Source organism: Carcharodon carcharias, chromosome 14 (genome assembly GCF_017639515.1).
Source record: "Carcharodon carcharias isolate sCarCar2 chromosome 14, sCarCar2.pri, whole genome shotgun sequence".
In the NCBI taxonomy this organism is placed as follows: Eukaryota; Metazoa; Chordata; class Chondrichthyes; order Lamniformes; family Lamnidae; genus Carcharodon; species Carcharodon carcharias.
Genome location: NC_054480.1, coordinates 98,755,090 through 98,781,738, shown reverse-complemented (window position 1 = coordinate 98,781,738; position 26,649 = coordinate 98,755,090). Strand labels below are relative to the sequence as shown.

The 26,649-nt window shown below is 41.4% G+C and overlaps 1 protein-coding gene across 4 annotated transcripts in view; it reads right to left on the bottom strand.

The window, feature by feature from the left end:
* Positions 1 to 8,073: 8,073 nt before the first annotated feature.
* LOC121287109 (calcium homeostasis endoplasmic reticulum protein) overlaps positions 8,074 to 26,649 on the bottom strand; it is an 80,356-nt gene continuing 61,780 nt past the window's right edge. For 2 of the 4 annotated variants that reach the window (XM_041204657.1, XM_041204659.1), the window contains exons 13-19: positions 25,860 to 25,946; positions 18,461 to 18,550; positions 16,208 to 16,360; positions 15,408 to 15,521; positions 12,375 to 12,469; positions 11,604 to 11,789; positions 8,074 to 8,693 (exon numbers count right to left, since the gene is read on the bottom strand). In XM_041204657.1, the coding sequence (XP_041060591.1) occupies positions 8,653 to 8,693; positions 11,604 to 11,789; positions 12,375 to 12,469; positions 15,408 to 15,521; positions 16,208 to 16,360; positions 18,461 to 18,550; positions 25,860 to 25,946 (766 nt within the window). In that variant the 3' untranslated portion in view covers positions 8,074 to 8,652. The remainder of the gene's footprint in view (positions 8,694 to 11,603; positions 11,790 to 12,374; positions 12,470 to 15,407; positions 15,522 to 16,207; positions 16,361 to 18,460; positions 18,551 to 25,859; positions 25,947 to 26,649) is intronic. The other 2 variants (XM_041204658.1, XM_041204660.1) reach the window with 2 other exon arrangements.

Genomic DNA, 26,649 nt, shown 5'->3' with positions numbered 1-26,649 from the left:
TTAGAATAGTACAGCACAGAAAGCAACCATTCAGCCCATCAAGCCCAGGTCTATCTCTTGCAAAGAGCAATCTAGATAGTTCCACTTGGTCTGCTTTCCTCCCCCCATTTCCCAGTCATTTAATCTCCTTCAAGGATTTATCCAATTCCCTTTTGAAAGCAACTGTTGAATCTGTAAACATTACCTTTTCAGACATTGCATTCCAAAACCTAACTACTCACTGCCTACAATGTTCTTTCTCACTTCATCTCTGGTTCTTTTGTCAATCACCTGAAACCTGTGCCCTTTGGTTAACAACCAATTCCTCTGTTTTTCCTCTAAACCTTTCATGGTTTTAAACACCTCTATCAAACCTCCTTAGTCTTCTCTGGTCTAAGGAGAACAATCCCAGCTTCTCCAGCCTATCCATATAATTATAGTCACTCATCCCTGTGACCAGTCTAGTAAATCTCCCCTTCACCCTCTCCAAAGTCTTCAAGTCCTTCATAAACTTCTCCCATTTCCCACAACAACAAACACATAAACTTCCAATTTCCTGTCCTACAGCCCCCTGTCTGCTACAACACTGCTGCCATTTCTACCTGTTTCAACAAATCCCTTCATTCTTCCTTAAGACTCCTTCCCCACCAATCCCTCCCTTGGGACAGTTCCCATCTCCACACCCTCAAATCTGAGGGCTGCAGACCTGAGCCACTAGCTTTTTAAAAAATTAATTCATGAGATGTTGGCAATGCTGGCAAAACTGATCCATCATTGCCCTGAAGAAGCTGGTGGTGAGCTGCCTTCTTGAACTGCTGCAGTCTGTGTGGTGTAGGCACACCTACAGTGCTGTTAGGTAGAGAGTTCTAGGAATTTGACTCAGTGACTAAGAAGGACCGGCGATATATTTCTAAGTCCAGATGGTGTGTGACTTGGAGGGAAACCTGCAGGTGGTGGTATCCATGTGTACTTGCTGCCCTTGTTCATCTAGGTCACGGACTTGAAATATGCCTTGCTGAGTTGCTGCGGTGCATGTAGTAGATGGTGTATACTGCTGCTATTGTGCACCAGTGGAGATGGAAGTGGATGTTTACAGTGCCAATCAATTGGGGTGCTTTGTTGAGATAGTGTTGAGATCCTTGAGTGTTGTTGTTAGAGCTGCGCTCATCCAGGCAAGAGGGGAGTATTCCATCACATTCCTAATTTGTGCCTTTTTATGGTAGAAAGGCTTTAGGGAGTTACGCAACACAGAATATATAATGTCTGACCTATTCTTGTAACTCTTTCGAGTTTAATGTAACTCTTTCGAGGACCTATTCTTGTAGTAATAGTATTTAAGTAGTTGATTCAATTGAGTTTCTAGTCAATGGTGGCCCACCAGGATGTTGATGGTGGGGGATTCAGCAATGGTAATGTCATTGAATGTCAAGGGAAGCTGGTTAGATTTTGTCTTGTTGGAGATGACTGTTTACAGGCATTTGTGTGTTGCAAATGTTACCTGCCAATTATCAGCCTAAGCCTGAAAGTTGTCTTGCTGAATGCTGGTATGAACTGCTTCAGTTTCTGAGGAGTTGCTAATGGGAACTAACAATGCACAATCACCAACAAACATCTTCTTCACATCTTATGATTTAGTAAAGGTCATTGATGAAGCACCTGAAGATGGTTAGGCCTTGGACACTGCCCTGAGGAACTCCTGCAGCGATGTCCTGGGTTCAATATGATTAGCCTGCAATAACAACTATCTTCTTTTGTACTAAGTATGATTCCAACCAGTGAGAGTTTCCACCAGATTTCCATTGATTTCAATTTCACAAGGGCTCCTTAATGCCACACTCAATCAAATGCTGCCTTGATGTCAGGAGCAATTATTCTCACCTAATCTCTTGATATCTTTGCTCTATCCACAGTGTACTCAGCCATTTCCTCATGTCACATAGAGTGAATCAAATTGCCTAAAGACTGGCATCAGTGATGATGGGATCTGAGAAGGAGGCCAAGATGGATTATTCACTTGACACTTCTAGCTAAAATTGGTTTCAAATGCTTTAACCATGTCTTTTGCACTCACATGCCATCATTGAGAATAGGGATGTTTGTGGAGCCTCCTCCTCCCATTAGTTCACTACTATCATTCACAAGGGCTCCTTAATGCCACACTCAATCAAATGCTGCCTTGATGTCAGGAGCAATTATTCTCACCTAATCTCTTCTCGCCAATGTTTATACTGTAATTAGGTCTGGAATTGAATGGTCCTGGTGGAAGGCAAACAGCATTGGTGAGCAGGTTATTGGTAAGTGCCACATGATAACACTTGTCAATGACATCTTCCATTATTATGCTGATGATTGAGAGTAGGCAGATGGTGTGGCAAATGGTTGGATTGGATTTGCCCAGCTTTTTGTGGACAGGACTTTCCACACTGTCAGGGAGATGCCAATATTGCAGCAGTACTGGAACAACTTGGTTAGGAATGTGGTTAGTTCTGGACCAAGTTTTCAGCACTATGTGTTGTCTGGAGCCCATCTCCTTTGCTCTATCCACAGTGTACTCAGCCATTTCCTCATGTCACATAGAGTGAATCAAATTGCCTAAAGACTGGCATCAGTGATGATGGGATCTGAGAAGGAGGCCAAGATGGATTATTCACTTGACACTTCTAGCTAAAATTGGTTTCAAATGCTTTAACCATGTCTTTTGCACTCACATGCCATCATTGAGAATAGGGATGTTTGTGGAGCCTCCTCCTCCCATTAGTTCACTACTATCATTCAGAACTGGAAGTTGCAGGACTAAAGAGTTTTAATTTGATCCATCGGTTGTATGATTGCTTAGCTGTTTACGGCAGGTTGGTCCTACTGTTTAGCATGTATGTAATGCTGAGTTCTAGGTTCACCAAGCTGGCACCTAAGTTTTAGATATGCCTGATGCTGACCCAGGCATACTCTCTGATACTTCTCATTTGACTAGGGTTGGTCTCCTGGCTTGATGATAATGGTAGAGAGATGAATATGCTGGGCAATGAGGTTACGGATTGTGGTGGCATACAATTCTACTGCTGCTGATGGCTCACAGCACTTCATGGATGTCCAGTTTTGTGCTGCTATATGTGTCACAATCTATCCATTTATCATGGAGATAGTGCCACACAACTCAGTGGAAGGTGTTCTCATTGTGAAGATGGGTCTGGACTTGGCGGAATGGGAGGGTTCTATTGGTATGACACTGTTAGGCTGATGCTTAATCAGTCTGTGGGACAGTTCCCCATATTTTGGCACATGTTCCAAGATATTAATGATAAGGACTTGGCAGAGATGGCTAATGAGCATGCCTGTGTTGTGTCCAGTGCTTAGGTTGATACCTGGCAGTCCACCTGGCTTTATTCCTTCTAGAGTTTTCAGAGCAGTTTGATATAACCGAGTGGCTCGCTAGACTCTTTAAAAAATGTTTAAGCATGGGATGTGGGCATTGCTGGCAAGGCCAGCATTTATCAACCTATTGCCCTCGAGATGGTAACGGTGAGCTGCCTTCTTGAATTGCTTTGATATAGGTACATCCGCTGGGCCAGCAGGGATTGAATCCCAGGGTTTTTAACCCAGTGATGATGAAGGAACGGGAATATATTTCCAAATCAGGATGGCACATGACTTGCATTGGAACTTGCAGGTGGTGGCATTTATAAGCATCTTTACTCTCCTTCAACACCGCTTCCTGACAGTGGACTGCTGCAGGCCTTCGCCCTGCTGCACCTCTCCACCTCCATTGCTTCCTTAAAATCTCTTTGCCCAACTTTTGAACAGATTTGATGAACCAGCTGGTCACACTTTCATGTTTATATGTCACCTCCCAAAATATCACCTCCTTTAGCCATTTAATTTATTTGTGAAATTAAATTTCTGTTAAGTACCATGGTATATTTTTCTCTTAAAGATGCCACATTAATGCAAGGCTGTTGCTGATTCCCCCCACCCCATCTATGCCGATTGGTCCTCCAAATCCACATTCATCCTCATATTCCCCCATTTTATATATGTATCCTTCAGCTATATCAGCCTTCTTTGAAACTCTTTTCCCAAACTTGTTGCTTTCTGTTCACTGCTCTGAAACTTCGCTCAAAACCTAGACTATATCTCTGATCAGCTCTCCTCTTCATTTGATTAGTTTTTAATTATATTAACTAAACCAATGAAAAGATAATAATTGTTATAATACCTCATCAAAATGGGTATTCTTCACACCTGAATCCTGAGGTTGAGAATTATTTTATCACAATCAGCAGTGGAAACCCTGAACAAATTTTTGTCCCTAATGAGATTAATTGCACTGATTCTAATGCCACCCTGGTTCGGAACTTCATTCCAAGACTCTCCCTGATCTGAAAGCTCCATTACTGCATACATCACGTTTGGGACAACACGTCCAGGATTACTCCTTAACACTAGTACAAATGACTGGAGATCAAATGGGATGCTTACCATATTCTCTTCTTTTTTGAAAACTGAACCAATCTAATTATATTTATGAGCAAGTGGAGCGTATAGAAGCAGCAAGATACTAAAACTACAATACTTAAAAATGTGAAATTGAGATCTTATTGCTTAAACTAGCTAACAAAAGAGCTTTTTGGATAAGTCTTTCATACCCCCTCACAATGTAACAATACACATGATTCATACTGATTTCCAGTGTACCCCTAGAGTATGAATTTCTCTCCAGGGTGAAACCTGTAACTGAATTTTCCACATCTTTGAACCAGTAAAATTACAATTGTTCAACAGTAGCTTGAAGAACCTCCCTAACAGGGGCTACTCTTAATTCCTTTCTCCCTCCTCCCTGCCAATTTAACCTGACGCTGCATCAGTCATGTGCCACAGACAAGGCGAATAATCCGATTCCACATCCCTTCCTAACAACTATGCCTTGGTTGAGAGACATAATTTAATAAATAACCTCCAATAGCACTGGCCAAACAGCAGAAACACTTTAATAATCAGGTTAATTAACTAATGCACAGGCACAGATAATTAAAACCAGAGTGCAGCCCTGTAAACACACGGTTTTGAAGGTTTCATTACCTAATGAATGAGCTGCTGCTTGAGATCATTTCTCAATTATGGCCAGAGAAAGAGGGAAACATTACATTTTGTGCTAGAGATGAAAGAATCATTATTAAACTTCTACAAGTACAAATTGTTCTAATGGAATGACCTTTCACTTTATTTGGTGCTCGTTGATCTGCTAGTTCATAACACATAGGCACTCATTCTGTAACCCAGCTCATAATACATTTCTTTTTGATTGGATCACCTTAAGTTTTCCAAATAAAAATACAGAAGAAAAAAATTTGTTCTTATTTAGGCCAGCATGTTCCCCCCACTTGTAAAAGGAGCTGTAACAGTTTTGTACCAGAAAATCTTCAGGGAGAGCACATATTTGCAACTTGGTGCTATCTGCAAAAGAGAATGTCATGGGGACCTCAATAGTTGAAGTCAATGAGGGAACCACTACACCTTCAGTTCCTCCATGGCTGCCAATGAAATCTTATTTTTTCTCCCAATTCCTCAAAGTTTTCCCCAAGTCATTACAATTCTAACCTACAGCTACCACTGAGCTTTTCAATGGTTTGAATTTTGATATTCTTGGCTCGATGTGTTGCGTTGTAAGAACAGGGAGCTCCCAGGTTTGGTCTGTGCTGGGTTAATATGCTCCACTTGGGGAAATGGATGATTCTATGTTTCCAAAGGCTGGCAAGAGGCTTCCCACACTTGATTCCTGTTGAACATATGTGGAAATAGCTTCAGCTATTTGCCTCTCTGCTCCCCACCCACCCACAAACTACCCCCTGCAGTGAAATAATGAGATGTTTTGATTTGTTAAATGCACTATACAAATTGTTGTTCACTTAGGCTCAGACATAAGGATAGATCCTTCAGTGAGATACCAGTTGGCTATTGGTGCACATGGAACCAAATGCCAGCAATGAGATAACAATCAGGGATGAGGGTGAAAATCCCAAGAAGCATTCTCATACACCTTGAAGGACATTACAGGAAAGGAGTTTCAATGATAGCATTAAAAAGTTAATTTTCTGGAGGGTCAGCTACCTCCAAAAGGTAGAAATCCAAGCAAAATAATAGATACTGGAAATCTGAAATAAAAGCAGAAATACTTAGCAGCTCAAGCAGCATGGGGCTTCTGAAGCAAGGGTACCCTATTTCTCTTCCAGCAGATGCTGCCAGGTCTGCTGAGAATTTCCAAAAGTTTCTTTTTTTTTTTTAGGTAGAACCCCATCAACAAATCCATATTGAGAATTGCACATAGAGAAGTTGATGACATGAAATGCCCAAATGTAAGTAAGTTTTAACTGTGGAGGTTAGAATCCCAGCTCAGAGGAAGTTTCCTCCTGATTGTCTCAACTAGAACCACCCTAGAAGATGGCAAAACTGCATGAGTAATTATCTGAGTGGGAGGTACCCCAATCACTCCTCCCCCACTCACATTCAGAGAGGTCACCCCTTTCTCCTGGTCCCACCAGTGAGTGAGGTTATGTGACCAATCAGTAGTGCCTTAAAGATCTGCCTGGCTCACTTGTTGAATGATTGAGTTTACACAAAGATGTCCCACTGCATGCTTGGCATTCCTCTCCTTCAAGGAGAATTGGTATTGGACAACAGCCAAGTAACAGTTTGAGATCTTGCAGGAATTTCTCTGGAATGGAAGAGTGATAAGAATGTGGAACTCACTACCACAAGTAGTTGAAGACAAATGCAATCATGGGGAAGCTAGATAAGCAGATGAGGGAAAAAAACCCCAGAAATATATGCTGAAAGGGTTAGATAAAGAGGGGTGGGAGGAGGCTTGTGGAGAAGCTGGCTGAATGGCCTGTTTGTGTGCTGCAGATTCTATGTAATACCATGACCACAGAATGGGTACATAAAAGAACCCAAGGCAGCGACTTGCCCCAGGCAAACATAGCTGAAGATACCCCAACTAGGTTCTGGTCAGTTCTGCACTGACGGCTGTCTTTGTAACAGTCTAACTACTTGGTAGCTATGGCAATCATTAATAGTTCTATATTTTCTGAAGAGTAAGGACAGAAATACACAGGCTGAGGGGCTAGGAGTGGGACAGAAAGTGGAAGAGGGGTGATCTTGGGCTTCTCATCGCAAAAAGAATTGCTATTCCAGATGGCAGAAGAGAGATTTTTGCAGTATGAACTTCCACTGAGAGTGAGTCCATGTAGAAAGCAGAAGGTACCAGCTATCTGGCTGATATTAATGAGTTTACACATAGCTTGGTGTACGGTGTCTCAGCATACTGGAATCACGATATGGTCTGCATGTTACCATGCAGACAAAGAAATTACCTACTTGTACATATCATCCATTTTTTTCTAAAAGAGTGAAATTTTGGGCCAGCGAATCAGTGCTCTATATCAAAAGCAGGGTCAAAATGCAACAGTTACTACAGATTAAAAGTCATTTAATTGACTTCTTATTGGCAGTTTGATGGCAAGGATATTGCTATACCTGAGTTTTCTGCCCCCACCATTAGCTCAACTAATGCTGCTAACTCCAGGCGAGTACTTGATAGAGGTTTTATAGCAAGATCCACTTGTTCTAAATGTTTACAAATGAAACAAGACAGTAGGCAGAAATACGGGCATATCATGAGATGAACCTGCTCAAACCAGTGTTGGGGTAATATGAGGGTCAGAGCACAGGTTGTACTTATGTCCATTTGGATTTCATTGAGATGTAATGCCTTCAGATGCCCAGGCATTAGGTTCTTCAATTCCCTCTCTAAACCTCTTCATATCTCCAACTCTCTCTCCTCCCTAAAAGTTATGTTTTTGAACAAGCTTTTGGTCACCTGTCATATCTCATGTGGCTCATTGTCAAATTTTCTTTCATAACACCCCTGTGAAGCGGCATGAGTGTTTTATTATATTAAAGGCATTATAGCTGTTGTCTCTACATACACAGAACACGTAATTTATTTCCTGGAGCAACTGGAATGTTTCTCATCACCGAGCAGGAGACTGTGACCAAAATGGAGGTCCGCACAATAAACAGAATGTGTTTAATTAAGGATTTACTGATTGAGAAACTTTACTCCTGCAGTTCAGATGAACAGATTAAAATGGTTCACACAAGTCATTACAATAGGTCTAGTCTAATGACTAATCAAACAAGAGAGTGTTAACAATCCAGACACATCTCTCTGTAACCAAACAAAAAAGGGCAAGTGAAAATACTTCAAAACTTCAGAGTCCTTCCTTAGTACACAACAGAGGAGACAGTCAAAATGTCCAATTTTAGGCCAACACAAACATTTATAATTTGTCAGTATAAAAATTCTGATCCTATCATTGATGCCTACAACTTTGCACTGCTTCACTTAAAAAAAATACACTGGGAAAGACACATCATTGTATAAGCAAATACCCCAAGTGAAAATGAGATTATTATAGTATATTCGATCTATATGAAGATTCATTAGGGATTTAATCCTTTGCTCGTGTCCCAGCCCTGAAACACTCGGGTATGAGGCCCCCTGCAATCGATCAGTCCAGCAGTGAGTAGCTTGGGTTTCTAAGTCCTTATTGAGTTATGGGAGTGATATCACCATCTGAAGCAGAACAAACACAGCTCCGTCTTCTCATGCACGCTTCACTCGGGGGGTGGCTGCTCCTGTATTTCTTTCTTCACTGCAATAACAGAAAAATATTAAAAAGCAAAACAAATATTCTAATATTTAATTAGTTGATAACAATTATATGTCATAAATTCAATGTTGGAATATGCTAGAAGTTTACTATCCAAGGCTACATTTAAAATATTTCCATTTCCTTGAATTTGCCCGTCAACCTCAGCTTAATTTTACTAAACATGTAATGGTCCTGTTTAGTAACATAACAATTAGCAATGAACCTCCCTGAAACAATCACTGAAACACTAATTTAACACATCAGTAAACAGAGGATAGGGGAGCCATGGGAGTTATGTAAAACAACTGAGTCGAGGCATCATTTGTTTACAATAACAGGATGCATAGGCTCAAACTGCTGATCAAGCATTTGGGAAGGGTAAAAGCTTACTTTAAGGGTTCACATTTAAGAAGAGTCAGATTTTATACATTTAGAAGTTCAGTCTTGGTGGTACCTGCGTGAAGTTGATTTGGAACAGTGGAAGAAAAAGCTTCCATGCCAGTCAGCCGAAATTGAATTTTGATAAGGGAGGCAAGCTTTTGGTTTATACCAAAATTATTTGAAGAAAATGCTTGCATGCCTTCGAGATTTGAAAGCTAAGCATAATGTTATGATCCCAGCTGATGTTACTACTGGACAAGTCAGATCCCAGGATGGAACCTGGCCAGATAGATCCTAACTTTATTTATTTTTTCTTTAGGAGCGTGGAGGATGGCCACTGAACAGAGTCAGAGTCTGCTGATTAACTTTTAACAAAAGTATGAAACATTCATTAAACAGGAACAGATGAACTATATCACAATACTCCTTCACCCACAACTATACCTTTATGATATACAGATTCGCAAGGATAACACAAGTTACAAAATCTATCTTATACTCTAATGTTCACAATAAGTATACAGTCCATGTAAACCAATAGGTGACCTGTGGTTGGACACCCCACACTCTGAAACCAACTGATAGATGCCACCCAAAGCAGATGCTATGGATTTCTCATCAACTCCCCGAAGATACTTGTCACACCGTGAGCCAACCGGTCTCACTGAACTTCGTCTTTCTACTGAGGGTTTCCAATCTCAACGCTCAAAGTACTTGTCTTGGAATCTTCTCCCAAACAATGCTTTCACATGGATGTCTTCAACAAGGATCCACCTCAAAGGGGTTTGAACTCTCTTTCCGACATTCTAGTCCCCTGGATCTCTATATGCATTCAGGCTTCACCCTCCACACACACACACACACACACACACACACACACACACACAGATTTTGGCTGTGCCAAGTCGGACTCCATTGCTTCACAGTCCCATAGTAAGGACTCACCCACCTCTGGCTGTCTCCTCGGGACCTTCTGGCTTCTCACAAGCCCATTTTGCCTTGATTTTGCTCCCTGCAGCTTTCTCTCTTTAACTTGGAGTCCTTGCCTCCGCTTCTTACTTTAACTTCACTGAACAGGGTCTGTTCCAGATTCCTGTCCTTGTCCTTTGAGTTAACTATTATCTTGGGACCTTTTCCTGTTCCACACCCTGGTCTTTGGACGTTCTTTTGTTTTTTAGAACCTGCTTCCTGCAGTTCCCTCTGCTGTGTCTGGCTTCTCCTGGCACCAGCTTCCAACTGTTTTCTGTTTTTCTGTATCTCTGTGGGCCTCCTGTTGCTAGGCAAAAGCACAGCTTTTCTTGCTTTGTTTTAACTTCCCTAAACCACAAAGGTCGTAAAACCTCATTAAAAGGTACACAAACGGGGCTTCAGACCTGTTGGTCCCAAGTGGGACCAAAATCCAGGCTTCACCTTTTACACACACACACACAAAAAAAATTAAACTTCAAGCTACAGCTTATTCCTAACATGCACAAATAACTTACTTAAAACTCTCGCTAGTTCCTAACAATAGTTAATTGATCAGCTTTTCTTGGAGATGGATGTCCTTGTCCATTAATGAGAGGCATGTATTTGTAGTCAGTCACCAACTGAAACATCAGGACTGTTCAAGGAGAGATTTTAATCAAACGCCTCCGATGTTTGGATAGATAGGTTGGAAGGGCAGGAAAAGCCTTGCATCGGGCATCTAGAGTTGTATGATCTTGCGACTGAATGTGTAGACATGACGTGTGTGAAGTCTGTGAAATGCACACTGAAGATGCATTGAAGAACAGGTAATTGATATGGTCAATCACATGGGCAACAGCAGTAACTTGGTTAATGTGGCACAGGAGAGTGAAAACATACATTCTATAACTACTATTTTTAAAACTTTTACTCAAGGCTCTGACATGTTGCTCATTAGAGGCAATGAGTTTAATCAAACCACCAGGATGGGGCTACACATACTGGTACCAGAGTTATTGAAGTTAAAGTGCTGAAGTACATAAAATTGGAAATCCCAAATTCAGAGTGAACCTCCAAAATGTATTTAAATTATTCACACTATGGAGAACAGTAAAAGAGTACACGGGAATCTTTTAATTTCAGAAAATGACTTTGATCTTTGGAATTATATAGGGAAAAGTAAGTTTTGAACCCTGTTTATTTACAATATATAACGTTTGTAATGCATTTGATGATTATGCCATGAAAAACAAATGGGCAGGGATCTGCATAATGGCGAGATCCAAACAGACACATAATAGGAAACTTTCCACAGCACAAGTGGTTGGTATTCCAGTGTACAGTGGGGACTGAGCATTTCAACAGCACTGGTGGCTACCACTGTGCTTTAATCTAAAAAAAAAACTGCTCTGTATGCTCAGTTTAAAAAAGACGCCAAGCCTCACTTATTTCAGCGTACTTGCAACCTGTCACTATCAATAGCCAGATCCTGTGCACAAAGAGACAATGCAACTCAAATTTCAAAGCAGCGCAAGTGTCACCTCAGAGTCATATACACAGACTGGATTAATTCATGCAACTTACTTTCATCTCTTGCTTTCATGCGAGCTATGAAGGAGTAACTCTTATTTCTTCTATAATTCTCATAGGGATCGTCGAGTGGGACCCCTACTCCTTTATACTGGTCCCACTTATCACGGATCTCCCCTCCTTTGATTGGGTCCTGAATACCCTGCTCCTTTGCTCCAAGTCCTCCTGATCCACTCCAGCCTGGAACAGAGCAAAACAACCAAATGATTTTCTACTGACTACACAGCCCTTGAGTTTCCATACAGTAGTTCATGAATCCTGGTTATCAGCCTCTGAAGTTCTGGCGACTTCAGTTTACATTGCTGCTGATATTTCTTACTCAGCCAGGTTTGACAATTTGCATTTTCCTGGTTAAGTCTCTAAGTTAGCTTGAAGGAGTGGTTTTAGGTCTCTACATTTATCCAAAATTAAAAAAAAAATTTACAATACCTAACTGATGTTTGCACTGCTATGACATGCGGCTCTTTCAGCTATACTGACATTGCTACGGAGACAAAAGGTTTGAACACCCTAGGATTTTACCATTGCTGCAGGTCTTGTGTATCCACTAAGTAACAGCTACTCGAAACCACAGTCCTTCAATTAAAACAATAAACTACAAAGCAAGATCTGTATTTGCTTTGGTGACACCATCCTGACAAACTAATAATTTTGGTAAAAAGCCCCAGACACCTTCTGGTTTAGAGATAATAATGTGAGACATTCGGTATCTTACATGGAATTACTGTGAAAATCATGACTAAAAGCAGAAAGAGTCAACCATACCCATCTTCATTAACAGCTGATGCCCTTTGTTTTCTTCCCCAAGTCTCTGATCAGGAGTGAGGGTGACAGGACCACCTCCAAGTCCTGTTGTGGAACTACAAGAAAGCAAGACATCAATAAATTAATCCTAATGAAGAGGTTTCCATAAGCAACCCTTGAACAATAGCTGGAACAACTTGCAAGTTAAGGGCCTTTCACTCTTGTGGAAGAGCACAGTAAACAGCTGGTGCTGGAGAAATCTTAGATTTAGGATCCAATAATCCTATGTTGATCAATCTTGGTAAAAAGGAAGATGTCATTAGAGAGTTACCAATTTTTGGAAGAAAGCACCAATGCACAATTCAACTGTGCTGAGCTTTGCTCAGAGTGACCTACCTCTCCAAACAAAGAGCAGTGACCACTAATGAAAAGTGAGTCACATTAAGAGGCAAGTGCCCCACACTACTTCAAACGTGCCAGTAGTGAGCTGAACAAAAGGAAAGGCTTTGAAAGATCATCTTGGATGTATGGGAACCTTAGAGAGGAGTTTTCTTCGAGAATGTGAGATAATGGTGGCTGATAATTGGTATATCGCTGTGGAACACGAGGCAGATATACCAAAACGGGATCAACAGCCTGGGCACAATTGACCACAGTCCATGAGTCGACTCAGGCTTGAGGATATGACCAGAGGTGTAAAATTTGGTTCACAAAGACCTGCAGGTGCAACGTCTTAACACATCATGATGGGCAATGAAGCTCAACACTCTCATCATTCTTTATGCCACAAAGATTTCTGCAGGAGTCAGCTTTTTGTCTGGCTGGCTCCGCTAGGAGTTAGCTAAAGTTCGATGCTATCACTCATTCTGTAACACAGACCTCAGGAAGTGACAGCAGCAAACCAACCTTTCATATTTCAGGCAGGGAGAGAAATGTGCAAGAGTTTTAATCTCTTACTGAGCTCTGAAATGGACAGCATTAATTTATTTTATGAATACTGCTTTATCTCCCAAGTACTACTGAGACAAAAGGAAAATATGCTTCTTCCTTTAACTGTCTCTCAGTTTGACTCCCATTCTATGGCTGTTTACCTTTCACCCTTTGTCTGTCTGTCTCTGTATGGGTCTCACACTTAAATAATTTCTGTTGCCAACCTTTTCTTTCTTCCCCCCGCAACTCAGATATTCTTGGTTTTGCATGTTTCTTAATCTTTCTACATTTTGAGTTTCTCTTCTGACTTATACACTTGCTTTCCCTCAGTGTTTGTCTTTCCCTCAGTGTTTGTCTTTCCCTTTCCCTCCCTCCCTCGTCTTCTCATTCCATTGAGACCTGGAGGCAGACTGAAGGCCAACAAAACAATCTCCTCTCTCTCTCTGTGGGTACAAAGCCATTCCTTCACAATGCATCTCAGTAATCTCAAAGTTCCTTTCAGAAGAACCTGATCACCGCACTAACATTTCAATCAAATCATACACCAAAAGCTTCCCTCCTTCCCTATCCTGCCTCAATCATTATTCCAGGAAGAATCACCCTGCCCCTCATCTACAACCAGCTGGGCATTTGCTTTTTAGGAAAGTTGATCAATGGGTTTGAAAGAGTCTAGGGGAGAGGAGCTGAATACTGGTCCTGATCCCACTGGATCTTTGCTCAAACCGCTCCGAGAGGGCTTGTCGGTGTCTTGGGTTCATTATTCAGTTTCAGTTGGCCTATATTATAAATTTTAACACAATCCCTGACATAAAATCAGGAAGTGCCTTTGTGTTATCAAAATAAAGAGAATACACTACAAGGACAATCCTGGGGCAAAATTTCAACTTCAATAGTGAAAACATTCAGCTTTCTTGTTTCCCCCACTCTCTTATACAGCTGAAATTCTGGACTTTTCTTCAGTTTCAACAGTGGGGAACAGGATCAAGAAAACATTTCATTTGAAGTATTCCTTTGATGAAAGCAAAATAAAATTGTAATACCAAGAGTTAAAAAAGCCAGCATGAACACAAAATAGCCCATGTCCTTTCACTACAATTATCAGCAAAATAAATTTCAGATCCGCCATTTTGATGCAGATTGGAATCTTTGAAGGGGTAAGACGTACACACACACAAGCCTTTTCTCTACAGTAAATAGATGAAACAATCTGGTGCCAGGTCTGCTGGTACAGGCCAGTTTCCTACATTATGGCAGTGACAATACTTAAAAGTGCTTTATTCTGGGAAGTGCTTTGTCGATCATGAAAGATGTCTTTTGAAGGCAAGCATTTTTGTTATTTTTAGAACACAGTATTCACAGTCTGCTAGGGTGCAGTCACCACCCAACTTCCCACTCTCACTTCATTAACATCTTCCCAAACAGACCATCCTTCAGTATTTTAAACAGCAGGTTTACTTTCTTGAGAAGCTAAAGCCATGGCTCAAAGTCTTGACATCACAATATGAGTAAGCTTAACAAGTTCACCATTGTACTTTGCAGTTGTGATTTTTGTTACACAATACATCTACAGAGTGGGGGGAACTTTTTTTTATTCGTTCATGGGATGTGGGTGCCACTGGCTAGGCTGGCATTTATTGCCCATCCTTAATTGCCTTTGTTCAGGAGGCATTTAAGAGTCAACCACATTGCTGTGGGTCTGGAGTCACATGTAGGCCAGACCAGGTAAGGACGGCAGTTTTCCTTCCCCAAAGGGCATTAGTGAACCTAATGGGTTTTTATGGCAATTGGCAAAGGTTTCATGGTCATCAACAGGCTTTTAACTCCAGATTTTTGTTGGATTCAAATGTCACCATCTGCCATGGTGGGATTCAAACCTGGTTCCTCAGCGGATTACCCTGGGATTCTGGAATACTAGTCCAGTGACAATACCAATATGCCGCCACCTCCCCCAAGAAGATTGATGGTTGGGCCGAGGGCACTGGAATATGGACTTAAACTCATTTGTGAACAAGGTCTTCATAGCTCATTTGCTTCCCATCACCCATGGATTGTTCCCCATTCTTTATCCTCTATCACACAGCAACATCTTGGAATAGACAATGCACGCCATTTACGTGCACTTACGGTGGAGTCTGGCTACGTGACCTCGATACCCGCCTCTTTCCTGGTGAAAAAGATCGTGACCGTGACCGAGAGCGTGAGCGAGACCTGCTCCGAGATGACCTTGACCTGCTGCGACTAAAAGAAACCAATTTGAAGAAGATTTCATACAAAGCTTATGTTTCTAAATTTTAAATTAAATTAAATTTCAAGAGTTTGTGGTGGCGTGCTGCAACATCTTAGATAAGTTTTTAATAAGTTTTTGAAATATGAAATGTTTGTAGATAGTTTAGTTTCCCCAAATCATTTTCTATTTTAACTGGGAAGCTGCAGGAACAGAGTGAAATGGGTCTGCTTGTGTTTCTGGATTCTGTGCACACTGCAGAGAAATTAATATCATTTACAATTGAATTAGCAGGAGTGAACATGGTCAATATGGAAACTTTAAGCGAAACTGTCAATATTGTGGGATCAGGCTGGTTGATAACAGCTTTATTCTTGATCTCAAGAGAGGTCTTGTGTTTTACCCACGCATTATTTATATCAGAGTTAACGCTGCAAATTTAATGTGCTTGTTCAAGTTACTTTAACTAATAGTAAAGATCAGGGGTAAAACTGTAACTGTGGAGATTTATCCCCTGTATAAATCAGAATCTATTGGACTCATCAGCTCAGGTCCAGGTTACAAATTTACATCTGATTCGTACAGTTGTGGCTAGGGATTCTAAATTTAAATCTATAATCCAGAAACTTCCAATATCCGGAAAGGGTTTGGCCCCAAACATTTTGGACTGGAAAGGTTACAGTGTAGTTTTTGCTCTTACCTAGAACGTGAACCGGAATATGAACGTGAACGTGAACGGGATCGAGACCGTGACCTTGATCTGGAATAAGAGCGGGAGGATCGTGAAGATCTTGAGCTTGAGCCAGAGGATGAACGTCTGCTCCGTGACCGACTGCGGGATTTTGATCGCCCACTGTGGGAAAATGTCTTGAATCATTGCCTGGATTAAAATACATCTTTATTTTTGTTCTATGGAAATTTGAATTTTCTCTAATAAAATTTTAATTTACAGTTCCTCACTCAGCAAGAGTGGGACAGTCAAACTGCAATCAACTTTATTATAAATATGGGTGCATTACAATTCAATCATTGCATGTCATGCACTGCATTTACATTTTTGTATTGGGAACAGCACCAACAAGACACACACCATCCTTACTCAGACATACATCATCCTTCTTTCATTGACTCTGGGCTAATATCCTAGAGTTCCTTAACCTAATATCATTGTAGAAGCTCCACAACAAAGACTTCAGTGGTTCAAGGAGAAGACCTGCCACCATCACCTCAGGGCAATTTGAGATAGATAATAAAGGTGAGCTTGCGAGTGTCACCCAAATGCTGAGGAAAAAAAACTTACGCTGAGAGGCAGAAATCTCCAGTTCTACACAGTACCCTACTGAGTTGCTCAAATGGGATAACACTCACTTTACTGAGGCACACAGAATCCAAACTTGGGGCCCGTGGTAATTCTTACAGCACGTATACTGATGTATACATGATAAAACTTCTGGTAAGTTTCTTTCTAACTCCAGAGATTCTTCAAAGGCATAGCTCTTAAGCAACATTCACTACAACTACATATACAGAGCTTCCTTAGCACATCTACATACACTTTATTCAAGATTTATTTTGATTGGAAAATGTTCCAAAAATAGGCACATTAGTGCACCCAAGTGTCTAATGGTTAGCTGGCATCCTCATCAGGCAAGTCATTAAAGACACTCCAAAGCTGGAGCATTTACCAATTATTCACTGGTTGAGGTGATGGAATACTCTCCACTTGCCTGGATGAGTGCAGCCTCTACAACACTGAAGAAGCTGGACACTGTCCAGGACAAAGCAGTCTGCTGGATTGGCACATCCACAAACATTCACTCCCTCCACCACCAAAGCACAGTAGCAGCAGTGTGTACCATCTACAAGATGCACTGCAGGGATTCACCAAGGCTCCTTAGACAGCACCTTCCAAACCCACAACCACTACCATCTAGAAGAACAAGGGCAGCAGATAGATGAGAACACCACCATCTGGAAGTCCCCTCCAAGTCGCTCATCATCCTGACTTGGATATATTTCGCTGTTCCTTCACTGTCACTGGGTCAAAATTCTGGAACTCCCTTCCTAACAGCAATGTGTGTGTACCCACACCACATGGACTGCAGCAGTTCAAGAAGGCAGCTCACCATCACCTTCTCAAGGGCAACTAGGGATGGGCAACAAATGCTGGCCCAGCCAATGAAGCCCACATCCCATGGATGGATGAATAAAAAAAAGGTAGTGAATGGCTAAGCCAGAGGCCAGGAAAATCCACAGTTCCAACTAAAGTCTATGTAGAGTCGGCTGATTCCAGAAACAATTCTAACTGGCCTCAGCACAAAAGTTAGGGAGATGGGAAACAGCCAGGACTCTGTTACTGATTGCTTTCTGCTGACCCCAGCTTGATGTGTGAATATGGACACCGGGCAAGGACAGGTCAGGCTTGATATGAAGTAACCTACTGTCAAATAAGCCTGCTGATAATATGGCATAGGCTTTGATATGAAGAATGGTTAATTAGTGAGGTACATGGTGCCTGTGGAACAATGGTCTCAGCCAAGGAATTAAAATATTGTGAGAGGGCGTGGTGAGAAAAATGATGGAAAAATAAAAGCAAAGACTGAAGCAGCATGGATGTTGTTGGTTCATTTAATAGATACCGTAGTCTATCAAAGAATTTCTGGAATGAGCTGTTTGACCCAACCAGCCCATGTTGGTGTTAACCTGCACAATAAACAATGGCCCGAATCCCATATTCTAACCCTCTTTCTCTCATCATTTTAGTTCACTCTCTTAAACAATTTGCCTAGTTTATTCTTAAATGTTGAACATTGCCTTTGCTTTAATCATTAGCTCTGGCGTGCACACCAAACCCTCTCAACCCCTCTGTGTAATCCTTTTTGTCCTAAATCTCCTGTTCAAACTTGCAAAGTATACAGAAGGCGCCAGGACAGAGTATCATGTCTGTACTAACCGTTTCTCCACTTTGGTTCCACTACTGGCCTCATGAGGTTCTGAACGAGGTCCTGGTTTCAAAGTTCCAGGTGTAGCTGTGCTTGGACCCCTGTATTATGATTGTTGGGCAAATTGGATAACAGATTACATTGTCAATACATCTCACAAATGCACAGCTGTATATTTCATAATTACATAAAAACAGATATCTTGCTAACACAAATTTTCTTCTGGTCCCACAAATGGAACTTTAAAAAAAAATCAGATATTTCAGGGATTTTTATAATCTAGGCAGCAAGAACCTTTTAGAAGATCAATCATTATAAGGAATTAGGAAAAGTGTCCTTTTCCCTCTATAAATGTTGCTGTCATTAACCGGGTAAACTGCCTGATTAGCTACTGAAGACTCATCAGAGGGTCTATAAAAGAGGCAGGCTTTACGAACCGCACGGTCAGCAAGAGGGTCGCAAGGAGACAGACAACTATGCCCAAGTGCGATGGAAACTGAGTAGCGAATTAGGTTCATGTGGTAAATCCATTTCAGATTTTAGCTATAGATTAAGAATCAAGATCTGACAGAGCACTAATCTTCAAGGTAGGTTAGCTTGTTAAACAGATAACTGCCTGGAATGGCAGTTATCTCTCAATCACATGAAAACAGTTGGTTCAAGTGGTGTTAATTACTGTAGCAGGAAGCTAAACTAGCTGTTAACTCATCAGAGGGTCTATAATAGAGACAGGCTTTTCAAATGGAAATTGAGTGAGAAGTGAATTACATTCACGTGGGAAATTGGTGCACAGGGAAAGAGGTGTGGCATGCATAGGAATTATTTTAACTTGATTAAATGAGCAATAAATTAAATTAACTAAATAACATAAGTAACAGTGGCAGGATAGGTGTTATGTTGCAGCTGTGGAATGTGGGGGTTTTGGACGCCAAGGCAATCCATGACAAATATGTCTGCAGAAAGTACAGGCAGCTAAAGGAATTCCGGATCAGGATTATTGATCTGGAAGCCGAGATTCTGCACAACATAAGGGAGGGGGAGAAATACCTGGACACTGTTCCAGAAGACGTTCATGCCTCTTGGGGATGTCTGTTTTGGTGAGCAGGGACAGGAAGATGTGACCATGAGTGAGGCAGGTAATGGGACTGAGCAGACAGTAGTGGTGGAGCCTCAGACTTTGCAATTGTCAAACAGGTTTGAGGTGCTCACAACCTGTGTGGACGAAAGCAAGGTCTTCAAGGTGGATGAGCAGGCTGGCCATGGCACAGGAAGCCGTTCAAGCGGGAGGAGCAAACAGGAATGTAGTGGTAAGGGAAGTATAGTGAGGGGGATTGACACTGTTCCCTGCAGCAAAGAGCAAACGTCCAGAAGACTGTGTTGTCTGTCTGGTGCCAGGGTTTGGGACATCTGCTCAGTGCTCGAGAGGGACCAGTGGGAGGGGGAGGATCCAGTCGTCATGGTCCATGTAGGTACCAACAACATAGGCAGGACAGGGAAGGAGGTTCTGCATAGTCAGTATGAGAAGCTAGGCACCAAATTAAGCTGAACCTCAAAAGCAATCATCTCTGGATCATTACCTGATCCACGCGCAAATTGGCATAGGGCAAAAAAGATTAGAGATATGAATGCATGGCTCAGACACTGGTGTGGGGAAAGTGGGTTTCAGTCTGTGCAGCACTGGCACCAGTCCTGGGGGAAGTGTGGGCTGTACCATTGGGACATTCCACATCTGAACAGTGCTGGGACATGTGTTTTGTGAATTGCATAACTAGGGAAGTAGAGAGGACTTTAAACTAAACAAGAGTGTTGAGGGATCAAGCTTGGGTAGATGTGGCAAATCAAGGGGTAGATTCAAAGCAGGTGATCATAATATTAATATGGGCAATAAGGGTCATAGAACAGCAGGAAGGGACAGAGAGATTAAATCTAAGATACACCATTAGTGAAGATTGGATGTTACAAAGATAACAAAAAGACAAAACTAAAGGATCTGTACCTGAATGTGTGCAGCATTCGTAACAAAGGAAATGAATTGATAGTGCACATTGAAGTAAATAAATATGATCTGATAGCCATTACAGAGATGTTGCTGCAAGATGACAAGGATTGGGTCCTGAATATTGAGGGGTAAATGACATTCAAGAAGAGTAGGAAACTAGGTAAAGCTGGATGGTAGCACTATTGATCAAGGTTGGCATTGGTGCATTAGTTAGGGATGACCTTGGTTCAAGAAATCAGGATGTTGGATCGGTTTAGGTGGTGATGAGAAATAGTAGGGGAAAGAAGTCACTAGTGGGAGTAACCACAAAGTAGGACAAAGTATACAAGAAGAAATAATGGGTGCATGTGATAAAGGGACCGCAATAATCATGGGTGATTTTAATCTACAAACCAGACTGGCAGTAGTAGCCTGGGTGAGGAGTTCATGGAATGCTTTCGAGATAGTTTCTTAGAGCAGCACATTCTGGAACCAACCAGAAAGCAGGTCATATTAGACTTGGTTTTGTGTAATGTGTTAAGATTAATTAATGACCTCAGAATAACCCCAGTGGTAGCAGCGACCACAATATGATTGAATTTTACATCCAGTTTGAAGGGGAGAAGAGTGGGTTTAAGACTAGTTTTTAAACTTAAATAAGGGCAACTATATGGGCATGAAAGCTGAGCTAGCTGAAGTGGCCTGGAATATAGGGGGATAGATCAATAGAGAAGCAGTGGCAGACATTTAAGGGTACATATCAGAATACTCAGAATAAGTATAATCCTATTATAAAGGAAAATTCTAAAATGAGGACCCACCATCTGTGGCTAACTAAAGAAGTTAAGGAAAGCATCAAACTTAAGGAAAAAGCATATAACTGCGCCAAAATGAATGGCAGGTCAGACAACTGGTCAGGATATAAAGAACAGCTGAGAATGACTAAAAGGTTAATCAGGAGAAAGAAATTGGAGTATGGGAGGAAGCTAGCTAGAAATGTAAAAATGGATAGCAAGAGTTTCCACGGGTATTTAAAAAGGAAAAAAGTAAAGTGAGTGTTGGTCCTTGAGAGAGTGACAGTGGGGAGGTAATAGTAGATAATAAGGAAATAGCAGTTGAAATGAACAAATATTTTGCTTCGGTCTTCATTACAAAGGATACAAAAAGCATTCCAGTAATAGCAGTAAAGCAGGAGGTGGAAGGGAGAGGGGAACTTTGTGAAATTACTATCACTAGGGAAGCAGAATTGAGCAAACTGACGGGGCTGTGAGCTGACAAGTTTCTGGGTCCTGATAGGCTTCATCCTAGGGTCCTAAAAGAGGTGGCTCATGAGGTAGTAGGTGTGTTAGTGTTAATTTTCCAAAATTCGCTAGATTCTGGAAAGGTTCCATCAGACTGGAAAGTAGCAAATATAACCTCTCTATTCAAGAAGGGAGGGAGGCAGAAAACAGGAAACTATCGGCCAGTTAGCTTGATGTTTGCTGGAGGGAAGGTGATGGAATCGATCATTAAGGAGGTAATAGCTGGGCACTTAGATAAACTGAAGTTTATTGGTAAGAGTCAACATTGTTTTGTGAAAGGGAAATAATGTTTAGCCAATTTATTGGAGTCCTTTGAAGGAGCAACATGCACTGTGGGTAAAGGGGAGCCTTTAGACATACTGTACGTAGATTTCCAGAAGGCATTTGATAAGATGCCACATCAAAGGTTAGTGCGGAAAATAAAAGCATGTGGTGCAGGAAGTATCATATTAGCATGGATAGAAGATTGGCTGGCTGGCAGAAAACAGAGAGTATGCATAAATGGGTCTTTTTCTGATTGGTAGGATGTGACAAGTAGTCTTGAAGGGGTCTGTGCTGGGGCTTCAACTTTTCACAATTTATATCAATGACTTAGATGAGAGAATGATGGCATGGTAGCTAAATTTGCAGACGACACAAAGATAGGTAGGAAAATATGTTGTTAAGAGGAATAAGGAGGTTGCAGACATATATCGATAGGTTGAGTGAGTGGGAAAAAAATCTGGTGGATGGAGTATAATGTAGGAAAAATGTAAAGTTGTTCATGTTGGCAGGAAGAATAAAAAAGCAGATTATTACTTCAACGGAGAACGGCTGTGGAATTCCAAGGTACAGAGGGATCCAGGTGTTCTAGTGCATGAGTCACACGTGCAGGTACAGCACGTAATTAAGGTGGCTAATGGAATGCTATACAAGAGGAACTGAACATAAAAGTAAGGATGTTATGCTTCAGTTATACAGGGCATTGGTGAGGCCACATCTGGAATAGTGTGTGCAGTTTTGGTCTCCTTATTTAAGGAAGGATGTAAATGCATTGGAGGCGATTCAGAGGAGACGTTTTAGATTGATTCCTGGAATGGGCGGGTTATCTTATGAGGAAAGGTTAGACAGATTGGGCTTGTTTCCACTGGAGTTTAGAATAGTGAGGGGTGACTTAATTGAAGTATATAAGATCCTGAATGGTATTGACAAGGTGGATACAGAAAGGATGTTTCCTCTGGTGGGTGAGTCCAGAACTAGGGGAGCACTGTTTAAAATTAGGGGTTGCCCTTTTAGGACAGAGATGAGGAGAATTTTTTTCTATCAGAGGGTTGTGTGACTTTGGAATTCTGCCATCGAAGGCGGTGGAGGTGGGTCACTGAATATTTTTAAGGCAGCGGTAGGATTCTTGTTAGGCAAGGGAATCAAAGGACATTGGGGGTAGATGGGAATGTGGAATTCAAAACAAACAGATCAACCACGATCTTACCGAATGGGGGAGCAAACTTGAGGGGCCCAATGACCTACTTCTGCTCCTATTTCTTAGGCTCGTATGATTGAAAACCTGCAGTGATAGTTTGGTCTTAAGACAACAATATTGCTGACTAAGAGCAGGGAGGTTATGCTGGAACTGTATAAAACGCTGGTTAGGCCACAGCTAGAGTATTGCAGGTATAGTATGCAGGTACAGCACGTAATTAAGGTGGCTAATGGAATGCTATACAAGAGGAACTGAACATAAAAGTAAGATGTTATGCTTCAGTTATACAGGGCATTGGTGAGGCCACATCTGGAATAGTGTGTGCAGTTTTGGTCTCCTTATTTAAGGAAGGATGTAAATGCATTGGAGGCGATTCAGAGGAGACGTTTTAGAGGAGACATTGGGAATGTGGAGTTCTGGAATCCACGTTATAGGAAGGATGTGATTGCATCAGAGAGAGTGCAGAGGAGATTTACCAGGATGTTGCCTGGGCTGGAGAGTTTTATATATGAGGAGAGATTGGATAGACTGGGGTTATTTTCCCTGGAGCAGAAGAGATTGAGGGGGGACATGATTGAGGTGTGTAAAATTATGAGGGGCATAGACAGGGTAGACAGGAAAGAACTTTTCCCCTTGGTGGAGGGATCAATAACCAGGGGGAATAGATTTAAGGTAAGAGGCTGGAGGTTTAGAGGGGCTGTGAAGAAGAATTTTTTCACCCAGAGGGTGGTGGGAATTTGGAACTCTGCCTGAAAGGGTGTAGAGGCAGAAACCTCATAACATTTCAGAGGTATTTGGATGTGCACTTGCGATGCCATGGCATACAAGGCCATGGGCCTAGTGCTGGAAAATGGGATTAGAATAGTTAGGAACTTGTTTGACCGGCGCAGACTTGATGAGCCAAAAGGGCCTTTTTCTGTGCTATAGACCTCTATGACTCCCAGGTTAAATGGTTCTTTGTACTGACAGCAATACATTTCCTTTGTACCTAGGAACAGACCACACCTGCAGTTTTCCCCAGTAATAATCAGGCTACTATTCAGAGGTGAATCTCATTGCCTGGAACAACTCAGTACTAAAAGGAAAACCCCCTTTACAATAATAAATTGCAGATACATCAGTCATTTTGATGACTCGATCCAGGAATTGTCTCTTCAGATTGGAAAACTGTAAATGTTATTCCATTATTTAAGAAGATAGGGGGAGAAAAATCAAGTAACTTCAAAGTGATCAGTATAACATCAGCTGTGGGGAAATTGCTGGAATCAACCAGAGACTGAGTGTTGAACAAGTGGGCAGTTTACAGCAGATCAAAACAAGTCAGTATGGATTTGTGAGGGATAGATAATTACCTAGTTGAATTTCTTGACAAGGTCACTAAAATTGTATATGGAAGTGTCTAAGAGTGATATCAATATTGACCTCCAGAAGGCATTTGATAAATTTGCACACAAAAGATTAGAAAAAAATGAAAGTGCCTGGAATTATGGCATGGATTGGTCACTGGTTAGGTGGGAGGTGGACAGGAGGCGGGAAGTGGACAAAAGGTTGGCGGGGGGGGGGGGGGGGTGGTAAAGGAAACATAAACCAACTGGCAAGATATGAAAAGCAGTGTTTTGTGGAAATTTGTAACAGGACCTCAGCTTTCTACCTTACATAGAGAGAATTAATCATTTGGACGAAGCAATCGAGAGTTGCATCATCAAATTTGCAGATGATGCCAGGAGTGGCAGTAAATTGTTTAGATGGGTGTGGGTGTTACAAAAGGGCAGTCAAATTAAGTGAGTGGACAAAACTGTGGCAGTAAGTATTCAATGTGGGGAAGCGAGAGGCCATCCACTGTGGACTGAAGGCATGAAGATTGGAATAGTTTCCTGAAAGCAAGAGACAAAGAACTGTGAAGGAACAATGATTTAGGTATCTATGCGCACAGATCATTAAAAGCTAGTGCACAGATATGAAAAGTAATAAAAAAAAGTCACTGGAACATTGGGCTTTATTTGAAGGGGGTTTGGAATACAATGGAACCCATCTGAAGCACTGCATTCAGGGTGCCCAAGAGAGTATGCAGTGCAGATTTATAAGAATGACAGGACATAAAAGAGGGTTAAATTATGAGGACAATTTGCATAAGCTTGGTTTGTACTTCCTTGAGTTCAGAAGATTGAGGTGTGATCTAATTTTGATGTTGAAAAAGATAAAGAGATTAGACAGGACAGATGCAGCAAAAACTATTTCTTCTGGTGGGTAATCAAGAACAAAGAGGCATGACCTTAAATTTAGAGCTAGGCAATTCAGAAGGGAAATCAGGAAGCACTTATAAATCTGGAATTACCTCTTGAAAACGCTGTGATTGGCGGGGGTCAATTGGAGCTTCAAAGACTGCGATTGCCTCACTTTGTTAGGCAAGGGCAACAAGGGATATAGAGTAAAGGGCAGTAAATGGGTTTGAGCTGCAGGTCAGCTATGATTTGACTGAATGGCTCAAGGAGTTTGAAGGAGACTCCTGTTCCTATGCTCCTACCCATTAAGCAGCAATGATGGACATCATTGATGGTTAGCACAATGAGACCACCAGAAAAAGAAATTAAATAGTACCTGATTTTGCAATTTTGAATAGATTTAAATCCAATTTTTGGTCCCATTTTTCTCTTTTACAAATAAATACTCACCTATTCCTCTTTTCTTGTCCCTTTTTCCTCCGGGCTCGCATTTTGGCTCGGAAAAATTCATAAAGTCCATTCTGCTCCCAGCCTTCACTGCACAAAGAAACCATAATTTAATAAGGTGAAACAAGTCTACTGTCAAGATATTTACTCCAGAAGCCAACAGCACAGATTTCACTTCTTTTCCTTGTATGTAAATAACTTGGACACAGGTATAGAGAGACAAACATGGCAAACCTTGAGTAAGACTGCAGAAGATTGTTCACGGAACAGGGAGTAGGCAGACCTGTGGCAACTGAAGCCTAATGTGGATAAATGTGAAATTATGCACTTAGGGAAAAACAAGAATGGAAATAATGCTATTGACAGTAAAATTAAAATTCTCAGTCAAACAGAGGAACAGAAAGATCGAGGAATTCCTGATATATGGATCATAGAATCATACAGCATAGAAGGGGGGCTATTTGGCCCATTGTGCCTACGCTGGCTCTGTAAAAGAGTTATCCAGTTAGTCCCACTTTCCTGTTCTTTCCCATAGACATGCAATATTTTTCATTTCAAGCATATATCAATTTCCTTTTATTGATATGCAATCATTAAAAGCAGACTGCAGGTGGCAGAAGTCATAAAAAGAGAAAATGAGATTTTAAGTATTATCAAGGGATATACTTAATACAAAAGAAGTGATAACGTAACTGTACAGACACTAACTAGGCAGGCTGAGGTACTTCAGCAGTTCTCAACACTCCATTATAGAAAACATGTTGGATCACATTGAGAAGCTACTATGTAAGTT